Here is a 17,314-nt window from a genome sequence, read left to right on the forward strand (position 1 = left end):
AACAACTCCCAGCCACTGAGTTATGGAGAAATACAAAAAACCAGCCCAAATCAAGCCCTCACTTGTAGTCTAGCACACAAAAACAACTTAATTGCAAATTAAGTTCCCCCTCGAGTTATTCCTCACACTCGTGTTTAAAAACGCCAAGAGATCTGGTTTCTAGTGCTGCTCTGCAGTGGTGCCAGAGACACCTACATGGTTCTTCCCACCACAGAAGGCAGTCTTAAGGCGTAACTGAGCCAGTTTCGTTCCATATACCTCTATCAACCATTGCAAATACTTTATGTATTGCCCCAAGGCATTTTCACAAGGACTCTGCACACCACTGTGACATCCCTTAGTTCCTGCCACAATTCAGGAGCACTGTGGTCTTCCCAGTTTCTAGTTCCTTCTTACTTGGTTTACTACATTTGGTTGTAATTGCATATTCTTTTGTCTCTTTCATCGCAATTTTCTTTCCTTCTATTTCTTCATAGATTGTGGATAAATACTCTTCTGGCAGGTCTTTACTGTCATTGATTCCTCGATTCATTTTAATGTATTGCTCCTTTGTCATTTTATTTTTTACCTGTAAGAAGGAATAAGTTGGATATCAGATTTTGAATGCAAGTTCCAGGGACCTTTGGACTTTTATAAGTCTAGATTTTTTAAATTTCTACCTGTGGACTGTGCAAGTCTGTAGTCAACATTATAATGGAGTATGCCAAAACATAGGCAGTGTCTGCACTAGCAAATAGTGTTTGCCTGAGGGAGGAAAAAACAAAACAGGTTTATGGACTCCCAATTCCTCAATCCATTAGCTCTAGTTCCATATGCAAGAAAAATACCCAGAAGTGCTATGGACTCAACCAAAGAGCCAACAAAGCCTGAAGCTAACTATTAGAAATGCATCAAATCCCCAGCAGTTTAAAACACAAATAAAAAGGGTGGGGAAGTACATCATTGCAATATTGAAAACTAGACTGAGATTTTCAAGTACATTCCCTACCGATTACCCAAAGAACAATAATGTATAATCTTAAAAAAGTTAAATGACTTTTTTTTATTTTTTTACTCACAGTTATTTTTTTACTCACAGAGTTTCATAACGATTGATATAAAACCAACCCACTGCTACACCAACTGGACTAAGGAAAGGGAACTAATTAAGCCTGACTAAACTTCAGTGTTGATTGCACTAGGAACAACAGCAACTTTGCCTATTTGGTATCAAATAACATATACACATTTTGTTCCACATCCAACAGGCAAGCAAAAGCACTGTAACATGCTATTAGTTGTTTATGTCATGAATTTTTTAAATTCTAGCCATTTCTACTGCTTAATACAGTTTTTTATACTTGACTGATCTACATTCATCTAAAATTGTCTCTGTATTAGCTGTTGGATTTTAATGTACTTAGGGCTTTCCTTTTCCAGTAATTCCTTTTAGCAAGTACTTGGGATTTAAAGAAATGACAGCAGCAGTATCCTTCCTATCCAATATCAGCAGCAAGATCTCCTCCTCACACAAGCCTGCAAAAGTTCCTGGCCTGGTATGGGCTTAATCAATCCCCTGCCCCTAAGGGCCACACAACAGTACAGCCAGGGAATGTTCTTTGGGCACTGATCTGATACAAAGGGTTTGAATTACCGTTGGTTGCATTCAATATATCTAGCAGCAAACTTCTCCATTAATCTATCAATCTTCTGGGCTTCACCTGGCAGACGAAAACCTTCCAGAAATATACGCAGAGCAGAGACAAAGTCTTTTCCACAGAAATCAAGCTGGTCTACATAGGCATACATCACTTCCTTGTTAAACTTGCTGCTTTCCCCAAGAAATTCCCCTACTTGAGTCTAAAAAACACAAGAGACAGTTATTACTTGCAATCCAAGTGCCAGCTCTGCAAGAGGGTTTCCACGCCAAGAGTTGCACAGCTGTCAGCTCTGTAAAGCTGACACGCCACTGCGTGGGCAGAGCAGCTGAGGGAGAGACAGGGGTCCCAGATATGCCCCCTCAGTCTGCATATTCCTTGCCTCCCTCACTGCCAAAGGCAAGATCTGCATTACTGCAGTGCCAAGGAAGGATGGACTGTGCCCAGCTGCACATGCAGCAGAGAATGCTTTGCCACTGCAGCACATGATCCTCCCTCGCTGGCAAGGGACTACCAACAACTGACACTGCTCTGTCTCCCTGCAGCCTCCAGGGACAGACAAAATGCACATTCCATTGATGGGGAACCCTCCAGCACTTTACCATAACACAGTACTTAACTGAGAAGCCTGGAAGAGCCAGTAAGCAGCAGGTAGCTGTAGCATTAGGTGTGTCCATGAGGAGCCTTGCACGTGCATTTCTCTAAGATAGGAACTCCAGAGCAGGGGCACATAGATACCAGGGGCAGGGCCAAAGGTACAGGGGCAAGGGTATAAATGTGCTGCATGTAATCTTACAGAGCAGAGGCGTTCCTCTTGATGCAAGAATTGTGCCAGGTCCTCTGTTGTAGTGCCAAGCATTCCCTGCTCCTGTAGATACTGTATTCCTCTCTTTGGCTTTTTATTAAACCTAGTCAGACAAAAACATGGGAAAAGTGACATACAATTAAAAATATAACAACCTATAAAATTTGAGTTTTACAGAGTCCTCATAAATCAAAGATTCTGTGCTGTAGCTCCATATCTTTTATTTCTAGTTAGGAAAAAAGCTAAAGAATGTGCAACAAATCTATTACCTGTATCACACCATAGGCTCCACCTCATAAGGTACATTGAGTTGCTGATAACCTTAGAAGTTATTGCTGAAAAACTCCAAAACTCACCTTTTTGAACATGAAAAATTTGACATTCTACATGAAATGTTAAAAATGTTGCTTTTCAAGACTTTTTTCTAGCATTTACAGACGTACAAACCTTCAAATTAATGAAAAAGAAGAAAAGCATAGCTGCACTATGATTTCATTCTTCAAACTCTATTTCAATAAAAAACAACAAATCATATAAGAGCTGCAAGACAACTGCGTCCCTCAAACCAGCTTCTCTCTAGACATACACACTTGTGGAGCTGAGCCAGCAAGAAGCTGTGAAAACCCCTTCCACTCAACCCAGGATTTTATGAAATTCCTTTTACTACAACAGCCTCCAGCACTGGATTTTCACAACAGCAAGTAACAGTCTTCAGCATTAATAACAATTTGTAAGTGTGCCTACAGGTGTGACTGTGAAACCATAAGGAACAATAGATTTTATTTAAAGTGAACTTTAGTTTTCCCATCATACTGGGCTTACAGTTCTATCCCATGTTCAATTATTTCCTTTTGTTGCTTGATGACTTCAAATTGCTCTGGATCATCTGGGACAGCAGTCTGGGTACCAACACTTCCAACTCCCGACGATACAGTGGAGTCCAAGGAACTGACACTACTCCGTCTCCCTCCAGTGTCCAGGCATTTGCCTTCAGCCATTTCCTGTTCAGATGGTTTATATGAACCTATTTACAAACAAGGTGAGACTTAACTTATCCTTGTTCAGTCAAGACCTTTTAGTTACAGAACTTTTAAGCAGAAATCTATGAGTTAATATTCTTATTTTACCATGTATACTTTCTGTCAGTCTGCACTACACTACATGAAGATGCTCTATTGATGGAATTCTAAAATAATCCAACAACAGGCAGAAAAGCAGTAGCATGTATGGAGAAATTCCAGTACTTCAACTTAGTAACTGCAAGACTGGTCGCATGCCTTGTTCTACATCAGCCTTTATAATAGAAAAGGGCCTGGCTAAAGCTCATCCACAGAACCTGGTTATTCAAAACAGACATTTGGAGAATCAGTTACTGCAACAGCACTAACAGCTGTTTGTAAAATACCTCACTTGTGTAAACAAATTTTTAAGGTACAAACCTGGCACCCACAGTTCTGAATAGCTTCTAAACAGTGAAAAAACACAAGAACGAACTGATTAAATAAATCAGTCTCTCCATACAGAAACAATCTTACCCAAACTAGTCTGATGATTAGGGTTCACATAAAGGTCTTTGCTCCATTCTACCATACATTTTAAAATAGAAACCAAACATTCAAGTCCTTTTTTCCTCAGGCTTAGTTCCTAAAACATAAAGAAGAATAAAATAAAAAAAAAAGAAAAATAAAACCAACTAACCATGCTGAACAGTCTCTACAACAGTCCCCGTCTAAGGACTGGAAAAGTATAATCTTAAAAATAAAATGCTTGTGGTGGAGATATGGCATAAAGTCTGTGCAAAGCAAACCCCACAGATGGTACCACTGGTTTATGAGCTCCAGAAAGGAAGAAATTTAACTGAGGCAGAGGAAGGCTCATTTGGCTCTCACTCCCTCAGCAGTCAAACCAAAGAGACCAGAAGCAGCCTGGTCTCACAGGGCAGCAAAATCACCAAGTAATTAATGGCACTGCTTCAGCATCCAATTGCAAATTATTAAACTAATAAAAAGTAAGTAACATCAGTAGGTTACAGACAACAGGAACCTCTGTAACATATCTGTAATGATGCAAAGATAGCACTGTTTATGAAACAACAGTACCTTATCTTCAAAGCTGTTCTCCTTACCTGTAAAGGTGTCATTCCCAACTCATGCCCACTTCGTCCCTGTGCAATTTTGGATAAATCATTTACAAGACGTTCAAATATATTAGCAGCATTTAAATCACAGTCATAGTTAACATAAATATCCACTACACACTGGGCATCTGGAAAATAAAAGGAAATGGAAGTATTAGGATTCTGTGCAATAGAATTTTTAAAAGGAATCAGCCAGTTGGAGCAGGCACTGCAGATGAATCCAGACATTTAACCCAAGCACTCTAAATTCAAATTTTCATACTTAAACATTATATGTGGCATTTCTCTTCAAAATAATTTTCATCTGCTGCCAGAAGAAGCGATTCTTTTACACAGTGGAAATACCTGCACAAATTCTAGTTAAAGTCTGAATCACCATCCATTTGTGTTCAAAGGAACTTGAAGAAGTCTCTAGAATATTCAGGAAGATCTCTTTGAAGAACACCTGCAAAATAAATTAGATTAAGGACTTGATCTGGAACTTATCAGAACCATATCAAATGTACGGATTCATTTCTGTTCAGTAATTTCTCTTCAAGAGTAATATTTCATGCATATTAGAATTTGGATACAGTAGTAATATATTAGTTTAGCAAGCAAACCAAACTAAGACATGAAAATGGAAGTTCCAGGTGTCTTTTTACCTTGCAAACAGTATTTTGAGAACTAGAGCATATGCAATTTATAGATTAAAAATCTCTCACCTCAATCTGCATTTTTAAATGGGTCTTAAAATTTGAAAGCAGCGTGAGGAAGATGGCAAGCGAGAGCTCAAACACATCAGGAACAGAAGAGACTCCATTTTTAGATAATGCTACACAAAGATATTGCTTGATTGCATTGATGAACATTTCATGTGTCCTGAAAACCAGACCAGCATTCTGCAGCACTGAGAGAAGAAGCTGGAGAGACACAACCTTGGAACGCAATTCATGGGATCTAGAAAAAATTCAACATTAAATGTATTTCTATATTTTCTTAGTACATACTTGCATTCAACATTAGCACTGTAGCATTTCTTCTACATCAGGAAGAAATGACTGCTATTTTGATTCATCTAAATGCAGGGGGCAAGAGGGGCAGAAATCAGCCAAGTGAATTTTGAACTTCGATCATCCAAATTTGAAATTTTTTCAGTAATATTAACATCTTAGACTAGCCTAATAAATGCAGCTCGGTGCTTCTTAAGCACTTCCCCACTTTCCCACCAAAAGCTTCACAAATACTATAGTCAAGGCCACTCCAGCTGGTAAGATTAATAAGCCTTTTATACAAAACCAAAAAATCTCAAGTATTGAATTTTTAATAATTTGAAGCTATTTTCAATCCTAGATTAATCAAGCTAACAAAACCAAGGGTCTGAAAAGTGGATTTTGAACACCTGCTTAACTATATAGCAGCAACTCAACTGTTTCCAAAAGCTACCAGGAGAGAACAGAATAATAAATCCAGTCACATTACTTGGGATCTGGTGGTCCTTCCCCCAGAGGTTTCATGGAGAGCTTGCACAATGACCTGAACACAAGGAAGGCATCCTTTTGTAGAACATGGGAAAATCTGGCAGCAGCTTGATGTCCAGATACATCCGTTTCCTTGAGAATAAGAAACACAACACAGACCCTCAGTGAGGCAAAGAAACAGAGCAATTAGGAGATTCCACAGCTCCTCTGAGAATCAGCTACAGTTTAAACTAAACCTAAACAGGATTACAAGGGATCTGGACCTTTTCACACATCTTGACCGACCCTTTGTCTCTGTCCCCACTCTGTATTAAAATATATAATATAATAACTAATATAATGAATTTTAGGATGGGTATTTTCAGTATATGCTTAAATTGCAGCTGCTGCTTCCTTTTTGAATCTGAGTAGGACACACACATTAGAGTTTCTGTCCCTTTCTTCTGCCAAATCCCACTCTACTAGTTGTCACAATAAAAACATTTCTTTAGTAGATGTATATTGGCATCCAGTGCAGTTATTTACCAGATTATCAGTGGAGGAAACAGACTGCCCATCATCTGGAATCCCATTTGTTCGTACATTTTCATTGCTAGAGCCAGAAAGAAGAGTATCTGCAGTCTCTAATGCAGGCAGAGCCTTGACAGGTTCTGTTACCTGCTTTTCTTCAGCCACTAAAGGGGAAAATGGAAAGATGATTAAAATCATGCAAGAGTTTTCTATCCCATGACTTTGTGAAGCTCTACACCGAGTGGCACAGAAGAAGCACAGGTAAACTAGAAAGTTTTTCAGCTATCAGCAAAAGAATATTGTGATACAATCAAAGCCTGTTCTTGCTGCCTTAGTAAGTATTCTTGTCAAGATACTTAGTAACAAAAATTACTTCCATGCTTCTATAATCAATACATATGCAACTATTTTACTTTAGAAGACTTTACCACCTTTCACAGCTGAATCCACCACATCTTCCAAGATGCCTTGAACCATTTCCTTTCTTCCATCAATCGTTTCCTCTAATGAAACACAGAGAGAATTTTTAATTTAGTATTTTTGTTTAGGAAGAAAGACTAAAAGAAAAACATGACAAAGGCAGAAGCAAAAAAATGTATCAGTTTTCTTCAGCAGCTCTCATTGAAAGCAATTTGTGAGAAGTCATTCGAAAATACTCATTGATGTTATTTATGTTGTTTGAATCAAGGCACTGATATTTTTAATGCAGTTGTTTTGCCATTTTTATTTATCAACTCTTAAAAACATTCCTAATTAAAATGCAGTATATGCTGATGATATGGTCTTCATAATATGCACCATTTTTACCACAGGACTTCAATCACCTGAGAGTGGTTCTATCACATCCCACATACCAGGACAATTCTCTTCCTTTCCTTGCCCTTTATCAACCTGTTCAAGTCAAATTCCATTACAATCCTCAACAGATGAAGTACACATGGTTTAACTGGAATTCTAGGGAGATTATGAACCTTTCTGCAGCAGTCATAGTGCAGACACAAGCCGAGGATGGCAGCGCACTCTGGAAGTCTACTGAGGAGAGCCAAGGGAGCCAGTCACCCCATCACTGCTCCTCTAAGCAGCCTCCAAGAGCACTTTTCAACAGGCTGGCTGTGAGTGAAAGCAACAGACCCCGTGTTGTGCTCACCTGCCACCAGCAGGGTGGGGGCCGACTGCAGCTCCCCAGGGCCAGACTCTCCGTGGCTGGGCTCCCCAGGGCCAGACTCTCCGTGGCTGGGCTCCCCAGGGCCAGCCTCTCCGTGGCTGGGCTCCCCAGGGCCAGCCTCTCCGTGGCTGGGCTCCCCAGGGCCAGACTCTCCGTGGCTGGGCTCCCCAGGGCCAGACTCCCCGTTGGCCAGCACGGTGCCGGCGGTGCCAGCTCTGTCTCCCCAGGAGCTGCGCTGCCGCTGCCCCGGCCGCGGGGACCGTGGCCCCACCACCGCGGGGGACTGCGGCTTCTGCACTCGCTCTGCCTCTCTGGACTCCTGCAACTTGGAAAACACATATGGAAAGGTTCATCTAAGCACAGAATACGCTGAGGGAAATCCTCTCTATGATGACTAATGTTCCTTTGTGAACTCACATCTTAGCAGGAAACTGTGAAACTACAATCACTTGGCCAATAAGATTAAAAAGATACACTTCAAGTTTATTTGAAAAGCATCATTTGTTTATCCAATGCCATTTGGCAGAAGCTATGTTGTGAAACCTTGTTATCAGCAGAGCATGTCACCTTTTATTTTCAACTTAGTCAGTATGCCTCACTGCACAATTTGATGGGTTTTCTAACATGACAAATCAATGGATATGCAACTACAATGACAGATTCATTAAAAACAATAATAGTAAAAAAGTTGTTTTCAGTGATTTGCAAGCCTAAAGATTTGAGATGAGAAAAAGTAATAGCTACTTACAGCTTGATTTTCCATCCGTGTAAAAATTACATTTAACATCTGTGTAAGGGTAGCTTTGGCAGTTGTCTGGTTAATAAGATTTTTACTGGCTAGATAGATGTTGTAGCAGGTTCTAACAGTTTGAAGAATTGTTCCTTCATGAATTTCTATATATGGAGATGTTACTGCAGTGAGAAGAGCCTAGAAAAGTCCATAACACGGTAAAAATGAAAGCTAAGCAAGTAGGCAGCAATGCTTCTCATGCATGTCTTCCAAAATAATCACTGGGGTTTGCTACAAAACACAGATTTTTTTTTTTTTTAGGCTTTACAAGCAACAGCATTTCAAATCAAAGAAAGTTCAAAAGGACTTCCACATCTCTGCTCTCTCCAGAGCTGTTTTTAGAGGGTCTTATCAAAACTAAATTTCCACCAAGGGAGATGCTCCACCTCCAAAAAAATTTACTATATTCCATAGCTTCATTTCCACACAAGAGCCAACTGGCCTACACTAATGTCAAGTTGGATTACTAGAAGGTTCACTAACTTCCAACCTCAGTTACAGCAGCCCAAGAAGATTGCAGAACCAGAATACACACAACAGACGGACATTATCACTCCTTGTTGAGAACATACCCTGGCAAAATGGCCAGGGGAGCAGACCGGCTTGATCAGCATTCCATGGCACTGCATCCCAGTTCCAGGGCCTGCTATCAGGGCTGAAAGCAATTCCCTGGCCTGATGGAGGGAGGCATAGCAAGCCTCTAAGAGAAGCACCAAGTTGTCTGAAAAATGGTTTATCTCAGAAAGGACAAACATTTTTAAAATATTCCTTTACATTCTGCTTTTCCAACAGGAAGTACATTTTCCTTACCAATTCTGGCCTGGTGACAGCCTCCCTGAATGCAGTGACACATAGGACAATGTAAGAAATGGAGCAAATGGGCCCTCAGTAATATTTTGCCTTTTTTTTTCAGTTACAAATTGAAAGAGAGAGAAAGCAATTTAAAGCTGCACCAAAATTAATTGAATAAAATACCTTAATTATCTGCAGTTGTACTCCTTCATCTGTTTGAGGACCCTGAAAGCAATTGCAAATGGTTTCCACTATTCGGTCAATCAGTCGTTTTCCAGGAGCTCCGCTGTCTGGAGCATTGCCAGTGATATGCCCATATGCAATGAGTTTCTAGATAGAAAGAACAGATGACCATTTATTGCTAAGAAAAACACAGTTTAGCACAGCATAAAAAGGTGTGTTTAGATAGCATATCTCACTTAACCAGTTTTAATGTAAAAATTAAACACCATCTACAGTCTGGCCAGCAAATACTTTGACTGCTCACGTGTGTGCATAGAACAGATTTTAGTATTACAGAAAAGCTTTTTTCATATCATAACCAGAGAAAAAATTTTTAACACCAGTCTTTTCCAAAGTGTGCCTTCCTCCATCACACCAGCACCACAAGAAACCCCTTGGTAATACTCCTTGTGGAGCACGACAGATGAAGCACCATTACTGCCTGGTGTAAGGATCCCCCAGCCCCAGCAAAGGGGCTACAGCAGGGCAGCCACACTCCTCCCTGTGCCCTGTGTGTGCCCGGCCGAGTGTGACCCCGGGGCAGGGGGCTGCCCGCGGCGACCCCGGGGCAGGGGGCTGCCCGCGGCGACCCCGGGGCAGGGGGCTGCCCGCGGCGACCCCGGGGCCCGCGGCGACCCCGGGGCAGGGGGCTGCCCGCGGCGACCCCGGGGCCTGCGGCGACCCCGGGGCAGGGGGCTGCCCGCGGTGTGGGAGCTGCGTGCCAGATCTGGTCACTGCAGCTTTCTCCTTCTCACTCTGGCACAGCTTACCCACAACACTTACCTGTAAACAATCCAGGGAAGTACTGACGATGCGTGGAGACTTTGACTGGCAGGCCAGCTCAAATGGAAGGAAATATTTATCTGCTTCAATGAAATTTGCTTTTGGTGGAGCAGCAGTGCCTTCTCTAGGTCAGATACAAAGAATTATTAATTTTTCTAAGCATGTATATCACAGTAAACTAAACTTTCTCCTTTTTCTGAATTTAAAGCTAAACAATGCACAGCAGCATACAAATGTTCTGCAGCTTTCTTGCATATACTTTCTTAAACAAAGATCAATTTTCTTTAAAAAATCATACAAAACCCATTTTATATTTATTTATATTCTATCTGATCTTTTTCATACCTTTTTCAGCTTAACTCTTCCCTCACTATACTCCAACACTGTCCCACTATCTGAAATATTGGAAAACTCCTACACAACTGATATATCTACCCATGTTATTCAAAATGGATTAAACAGTACCCATAAGCAGAACACTAAGCAAATAGAAACGCATGTGGAGACCCATTTGCTCATTTTCACTTATAGCACAGTGCTGGAAAACTTTTCTAAAACTTTTATTGCAGTAATATTTAAATTGGTGTTCTTGATCTAGGTAATAAAGAGCACATGCTACCAAACAGAGGGTATGTACTGCTCCCCATAACTTCCTATCAGGCTATTGAGTCCAGTAAAAGGAAGCAAAAAAAACAGCACCTTTTAGAAATTTCACAATTTTTTCCTGGTGAAATTCATAGGCAGTTATGGCTTGAGTACCCACAGCCACAAACATTGTGTAAGTGAAACACACAGGCCAAGCCACATGTTCTTGGCAGAAAGGTAGGTCTGGGTATTCACAAACTCACTGCTATAATGGATATACACTCTTACAGTTCCACAAAATTATTCCATTTGCTCTTTTCCCACCCTTCTGTTTAGAGTAATTAATAATTTACCTTTGCTTTTCCAGCTCACTTTTTATTTCATCTGGAAGAGAGAAAAAAATGCAAGCCTTAGTTATCATTATCAATAACATAGTAATAAAGATGTTTAAATCCAGTTTTGCACTTCAGTATTTGCTAGTCCATACCTGTAACACCTCAGCTTCAGAGATCAGAGTTTCACCAGTTATTGAAAGGTGTATCTCTCCAATTTTACATTTTAAAAGCAACTTTTTCCAAACAAAAGGTATCTTTCTCAACAAAAGGTATCTTTAGAACTCTCAGGCATAGTATGCATCTTCTATTCAAGTGTAAGTCCACACCACAGAGCGCTCAGGTCTGCAGAAGCCTTTAAGCTACTGCATAAACTATGAGTTCAATGCATCCAACCTTCCCTTTACCTGCCATGCCAGCCAGCCTGCTCATCTTTCCCTTTACCTGCCATGCCAGCCAGCCTGCTCATCTTAACCCTTACAACAGGAATCAGCTGGGCAAGCTCCCAGGAGACAGGAAATCTCAAATCCACTCTGTCCTTTTGCTAGCAGATATATTTTTTTTAGCTACACTTTTAAAGAGCTTTTCATAAAACTAAAGACAGGGGCAAAGAAAGTTCCTTTCTCATTTCTCTTGTATACAGCAGGAGATCCCAAAGATTCTAGTAAGGCTTTTGAGGACTTCTAAGGTATCACCACGATGCACAATACAGATCAGCATAAGCACCCACTGTGAACACTGACAAATTCATATCTAAACCAGCACCCACAGTAAGGCTGCACAACTACATCATCTGTAACACCAGTAGAACCTTCCATCCCATCCTACAGCACATGCTGCAAACTACCCTGACTTTGCAAATTACCACACTTACAAATCTTGTTTCAATCACAGGCTTTAGAAAATGATCATTCATTCAATACTTGTACTCCACAACTCTGGAGAGACACCACTGTTTGTGATCAGATGTCCACAGTTCAGATGATTTCAGTGCTGTCTGTGAACCTCAGGAATTTCTTCTGTCTCAGGAGAATCAATACACAAATCACACTAAGGAACAGGGACTGCAGCAAACAGATTACAGGGTTTTGTCCAGACCTGCTTGTCAGTAAATGGCACAGGAATTAATCCTCACAGCATGTACTGATTTTGTAAAACTACTACCCACACTGGGTAGAGAAAATGGAAGCAGAACATAGCAAAAATCTGCATAACTATAAGCTGTGAGTAATAAGCTCCACCAAGGATAACTGCTCCCTCTGCCATATCTACTCATTAATGAGCATCAGTCTGACATCCCTCAGTTCTCATGGCACACAATCATGTCACACCAACTGAAGTAATGTTATCCACCCCAGAATCAGCCAAAGAGACACCAGAAAAATGGAAGAGTCTGAGGTGTGCAGGGTTCCCAGATCTCCCCAAGCCCACCACACAAACAACCATATCCAGCAGCTTTAAAGAACAGTTGTCACTTGCCAGCCCTGCAGAAGCCAAGCCCAGCACTCAGCACTGAGGTCTGGGGGCTTCAGGGTCAGCAGGAACTTTGCAGCTCTGTGACAACCCAAAGCCAGCACCACCATCCCCTGAAGCTTTAGGCTTCAACTGGAGAGGAGACAACAGAATGGAGGCTGTTGGTAAGAAATGACCAAGGTTTTCTCTGCCAAACAGACAACACAAATCTTGCACAGCACCACTTCTTAAACCATTGTGTTTTTCATTCCAGGATCCAGCTGGCCTACCAATCAGGTGACCAGTCAGAAATTCAGTTCAGCATAATTTCAATTCAGGCCTTTTGATTTAATTACCTTCCCCACCTTTAACACCATATAATCCAAAGAGCTGCTGAGAACGTATGTGACCCACCAATGTATTGTGTCCCTGTTTTGATCTGCCTTGCTCTTAGCACAGCACATTCCCATAGCATGCAGGAACTGCTGCATAAAACACAGAGTCTTCTGGGTAGCTTTACACCTTCAGAACGCCTAGTCCTGCCTCCAGGTCTTGGCAGAGAAAGGCACATTTTAGCTAGAGCTACAATCCCAAGTACAGCAGGATGCCAGGGTCAGCAAAAACATAATTAATGCTGTATTTCAGACACCCTGTAGAGCTAAGGTGTACAGAGCTTTTTCTTAATGAAGAAATTTTTCTAATGCAAAAACTCCACTAAGTTTCTCTTTCTTTCCAGGAGATCATTTTCCCCCCATACTGATTGTTTTGCAGAGTAAAAAAGATGTTGAATTAAAAGATTCATAAAGATTATAGCCTTAAGGAGACATGATCATGCCCATCTTTACTGATACTTGTCATAGATTTTGTGCTGGAAAAATAATGTAAGAATAATATCCCATATTAGAGCAACAACAGTTTAACTCTCAAAAGTACTTTATAAACAACAACAAAAAAAAATCTAACCAAGGTCTGACCAAGTTCCCCACAATTTTATTATAATAAAAGCTTCTCTAAAGCCATATGAAAACATCTTCACCACATCCGTATTTTAACAGATAATACTGGCAGAAAAGAGTAAATTAAAGGACAAAAGGAAGCTGCAGGCATACTTCTGCTACTGATTGCATCAAAACAGTTTGAAAACCTCCACATCTGGAGTAGTCATTTGGTGGTCTGACCATCACAAGTGAGTGAAACAGAAATAGTTGCCTAATTGAAGTCTGCTGCCAAGAACAGCTTACGCCAAGCCCTAACCAGACAAGGCCAGCTTCCAGAAACCGCCCGCCACTGGTCCTGTTTTTTCTCCAGTCACAGGAGAACAGCTCAACTCCCTTCTGTCACTACAGAATACAGTCCCAATTTTGGTCAACATCTAGTCACCCCAGCACATTGCTGACCCCTCACTTGGTGCTTCAGGTACCAGAGCTCCCTGTCTCTCCCACGGCACCTCCTTCAGTCAGAAACATCTTCAACCCCTGTGCTGCCCATCTAATGAAGTCCAGCAGCATTCCTACTAGGCAACAGACCTGGAACAAGAATGGCCTTGCAGCAACTTCTTCCAGAGTTTCTGGCCATAAAAGCTGGATGAAGCTCCCATAGGGTAGCTGCCTTTCTCTAGCAGATGGATGGGTTCAGTTCACTTGTACTGAAAACGACACATTAAACCAGAGGACATTTGTTGTCTGCCTGCAGCTCAATGCCTGCTCTGTTGCCTTAGAGTCGGGTTTGTGTCAGCGGCAGCAAACGAGCCCCTGTGCAAAAAATGGCTTGTGCTGGCACAAGGACACGGGCCATGGTCCGAGCAGCAGGCAGCAGGGCCAACACAAACACGTGGAGGAGCAGCCAGAGCTTCCCTCCCCCAGGCCAGTAAAGCCAACCACATTGCCCAAGCCCAGCCTGCCTTGGACTCCATGCAAAGCCCAACAGGTATGGATCACACGCGGCTGTGCAGAGCCCTTAGAAAAGGGCCGGGCCAAACCACAGTCTGCCCTCTGCCCCAGCGCCCTCTGAACACACCGGCCAAGAGGCCAAACGAAGAAACACAACTTATTTTGGACATTTGTCATTTATACACAGAGACTTCCTAAACACACAAAACCACACAACCAGATTCCTAAGTCAAGGCAGGGCTGAAAAGACTTTAACTTGTTAACAAGCTAACTAAACAAATTCTGTTGTTTACAAAGCTTGAAGATATGTATGTGGAGCTGCCCAAGCTACCAAAGAAGGCTGCAGAACCAGGGTGGCTGCACAGTATGTCATTAAAAACAGCCCCAGTAGGGCAGGACTAATAGTTTATGTGAGTGACCTAGGTGCACAATTAGCATTAGTCTAATATGAACTGCTGGGATCCAGACTGTCAGTATTCCACTGCAAATTTTTCAGGATCATTTCAGTAGATTTATTAAGAATCATGTGTACTTGGAGCGTCATGTAAATGCAAATGCTTATTAAGCAGCTCTTTTTATACAATAAAATAGTCTGTTGAAAACAAATTTTCTTTAAAACACAGTTTTCTAAAGCAGAGCAGAACAGCTTCTCTGTTTAAAACCTTCAATTTCTCCCAGTCTCTCCTGGGGTTTACTGGCACTACAACTACAGGAGACAACCGTTACACCTACTGATGAAGCAAGAGACTGAATGAAGGAATCTATTCAAACTCTGCTTACTTAACATTAACGTTGTGTATTTCAAAGGAGGGCATGGAAAGAGGCAAAAAAACCCAAAAAAACACCCCTGTGAAGTGGTTTTGCTCCTTTTCCTCCACACTTGTGTTTCTGTCCTATTTGCACCTATGTTACTTCTGATTTCTACAAGGTCGTGTATTTCGTAATCCAAAACTGATCAGTATTAGCCCAGTGAAAGGATCGAATTACAGGGGAAAAAGGGTAAGAAGAATTTAAATTTAGAAAAATGAAAGCAGATTAAAATTAGAATTAAAGAATTCGAATATTTCCTACACAAGAGAGACAGCAACATTCAGTAGTAATTTACTTAAATTCTCAGGAGTTACATGCACAAACCAATACAGAACTCACATAAGAAAACAAGAGCACCGTTCCCACTGTTAGAAACTTCTTTCTCTCTCACCGAAAAACAAATGTAAAACACAGGTAAGTAACAGAAATTCTACTGCAGTAACACCATAGCAGAAGCCATAAAAACTGGTTCATTTCTATTCGGCAGCTGTAGAATATACCCATTTCTCCCTATCTGGAAAAAAAAAAAATTCATCTTAGACTTCCCTCATCCCAGGAGCAGGTATCAGCTACACATGTTCCATGCCTGTGTTGCCTGGTTTACAACTGGCACAATAACACAAGGCTCCAATAAAAACACCGCTGCATAGAGAAGACTGCACAGCAAAAGGGATTTAGTAAGTAGAAATGGATTATTTGAAGTATTGTTTGGAGAAAAGTGCAGCAGACAACAGCTGACACAATGACCACTTTCATAAAGTAACTACATTTCTTTCAAACGGAATTATTTTTATTCAGTGTTAACTGGACTTTTTTATTATTATTCACAACACTGAAGCTTCTTTCATTCCTGACAGTTTCTGTAGGTTACAAAGTTTGGCCTGAATTCTTCAGACTACCAGTAACATTCTTCCCACATTTCCTCACATATTTACTATCGCACAGAGCTTGAAAATTAGGTTGACATTTTTGGAACTGTCATAGTCTTAGTTAATACAAAGCATATGCTTAAATAAAATTAAGTATATGGAAATAAAACTGATTTTTTTCACTTGAGAAAAGAAAAAAAAAAAAGCTTAACCAAAATAGACTAAAGTTTAGGGGAAAAAAATCACATGTGAATAAAAGAAACCCCATTCCTGTTAGCAACCTAAAATAATCAAGTAATATTCACCAAATGTAACAGAGATCCTCCCATACAGTCATCCATGCCCCTAACAGTTGGTCAACAGCCGGTTATCTCTTTATGCTGACCTCTGCTTTAGTCCAGGAAAGCCCATGGCCTCCTTCCCAAAGCAGGTTTATTATGTCCACCATGACAAGCATTAGCTCCCCTCCCACAGGCTGTACCTTAGAACACACAGGCACAGCCATAACCCATGTGGCAGGTGCCAACGGGGGCTGTTGCACAACACTCCTCTCAAAATCCTCGCCTGCAAGCCCTTAGCAAGCACAGGCCTTCATCAGGCATCTTACAAGGAAGTTCCCTCTCTCAGCCTCTAAATATATTTATATAGCAGCAAAACGGGTTCTCAGCCCTGTAAATGGGTTTGGTGCATGTGGGGGCAGCTGGGGAAGAGATCAGGAAAAGGAACTCACTAGGAAAAGAGGTCTAACTGCTGGGACACATGTGCTTACACTACAGGTAGCTCCTACAGATCCCTTGGCAGGAAAGACTGCTGTGAGGAAGATAAAAATGACAGCATTTCTTTAAGTTCACTCTGCCTGGGACAGAACTGGAACCTGCCCAGCCTCCTTACATATCCAACCTGTCTTTTCTTCTGTCTTGGATACACTAAATGTTCCCAATTCAAAGGAAACTATTGATGGGAAGCAACCAAAACTGAAAGAGAAATGTTATTTTTGCAAATTAAGAAAGGACCATGGAGAACTCTAGCTGCAGAGCTCTACTGTTCTCCTCAGTTTATCTTTTCCCTCCCTGTGA

General features: G+C 41.2%; 1 protein-coding gene across 3 annotated transcripts in view; it reads right to left on the minus strand.

Annotated features, from left to right (window-relative positions):
* Positions 1-17,314, minus strand: part of ARFGEF2 (ADP ribosylation factor guanine nucleotide exchange factor 2) — a 36,448-nt gene that overhangs the window by 18,325 nt on the left and 809 nt on the right. For 2 of the 3 annotated variants that reach the window (XM_059862947.1, XM_059862946.1), the window contains exons 2-18: positions 11,240-11,270; positions 10,302-10,425; positions 9,480-9,626; positions 8,463-8,642; positions 7,697-8,039; positions 6,981-7,052; positions 6,565-6,713; positions 6,041-6,171; positions 5,284-5,518; positions 4,925-5,024; positions 4,568-4,707; positions 3,978-4,086; positions 3,265-3,466; positions 2,434-2,545; positions 1,634-1,839; positions 660-744; positions 397-568 (exon numbers count right to left, since the gene is read on the minus strand). In XM_059862947.1, coding sequence (XP_059718930.1) covers positions 397-568; positions 660-744; positions 1,634-1,839; positions 2,434-2,545; positions 3,265-3,466; positions 3,978-4,086; positions 4,568-4,707; positions 4,925-5,024; positions 5,284-5,518; positions 6,041-6,171; positions 6,565-6,713; positions 6,981-7,052; positions 7,697-8,039; positions 8,463-8,642; positions 9,480-9,626; positions 10,302-10,425; positions 11,240-11,270 — 2,538 coding nt within the window. The remainder of the gene's footprint in view (positions 1-396; positions 569-659; positions 745-1,633; positions 1,840-2,433; positions 2,546-3,264; positions 3,467-3,977; positions 4,087-4,567; positions 4,708-4,924; positions 5,025-5,283; positions 5,519-6,040; positions 6,172-6,564; positions 6,714-6,980; positions 7,053-7,696; positions 8,040-8,462; positions 8,643-9,479; positions 9,627-10,301; positions 10,426-11,239; positions 11,271-17,314) is intronic. The other variant, XM_059862948.1, reaches the window with a different exon arrangement.

The sequence above is a fragment of the Haemorhous mexicanus genome, chromosome 18 (assembly GCF_027477595.1).
Source record: "Haemorhous mexicanus isolate bHaeMex1 chromosome 18, bHaeMex1.pri, whole genome shotgun sequence".
NCBI classification, from domain to species: domain Eukaryota; kingdom Metazoa; phylum Chordata; class Aves; order Passeriformes; family Fringillidae; genus Haemorhous; species Haemorhous mexicanus.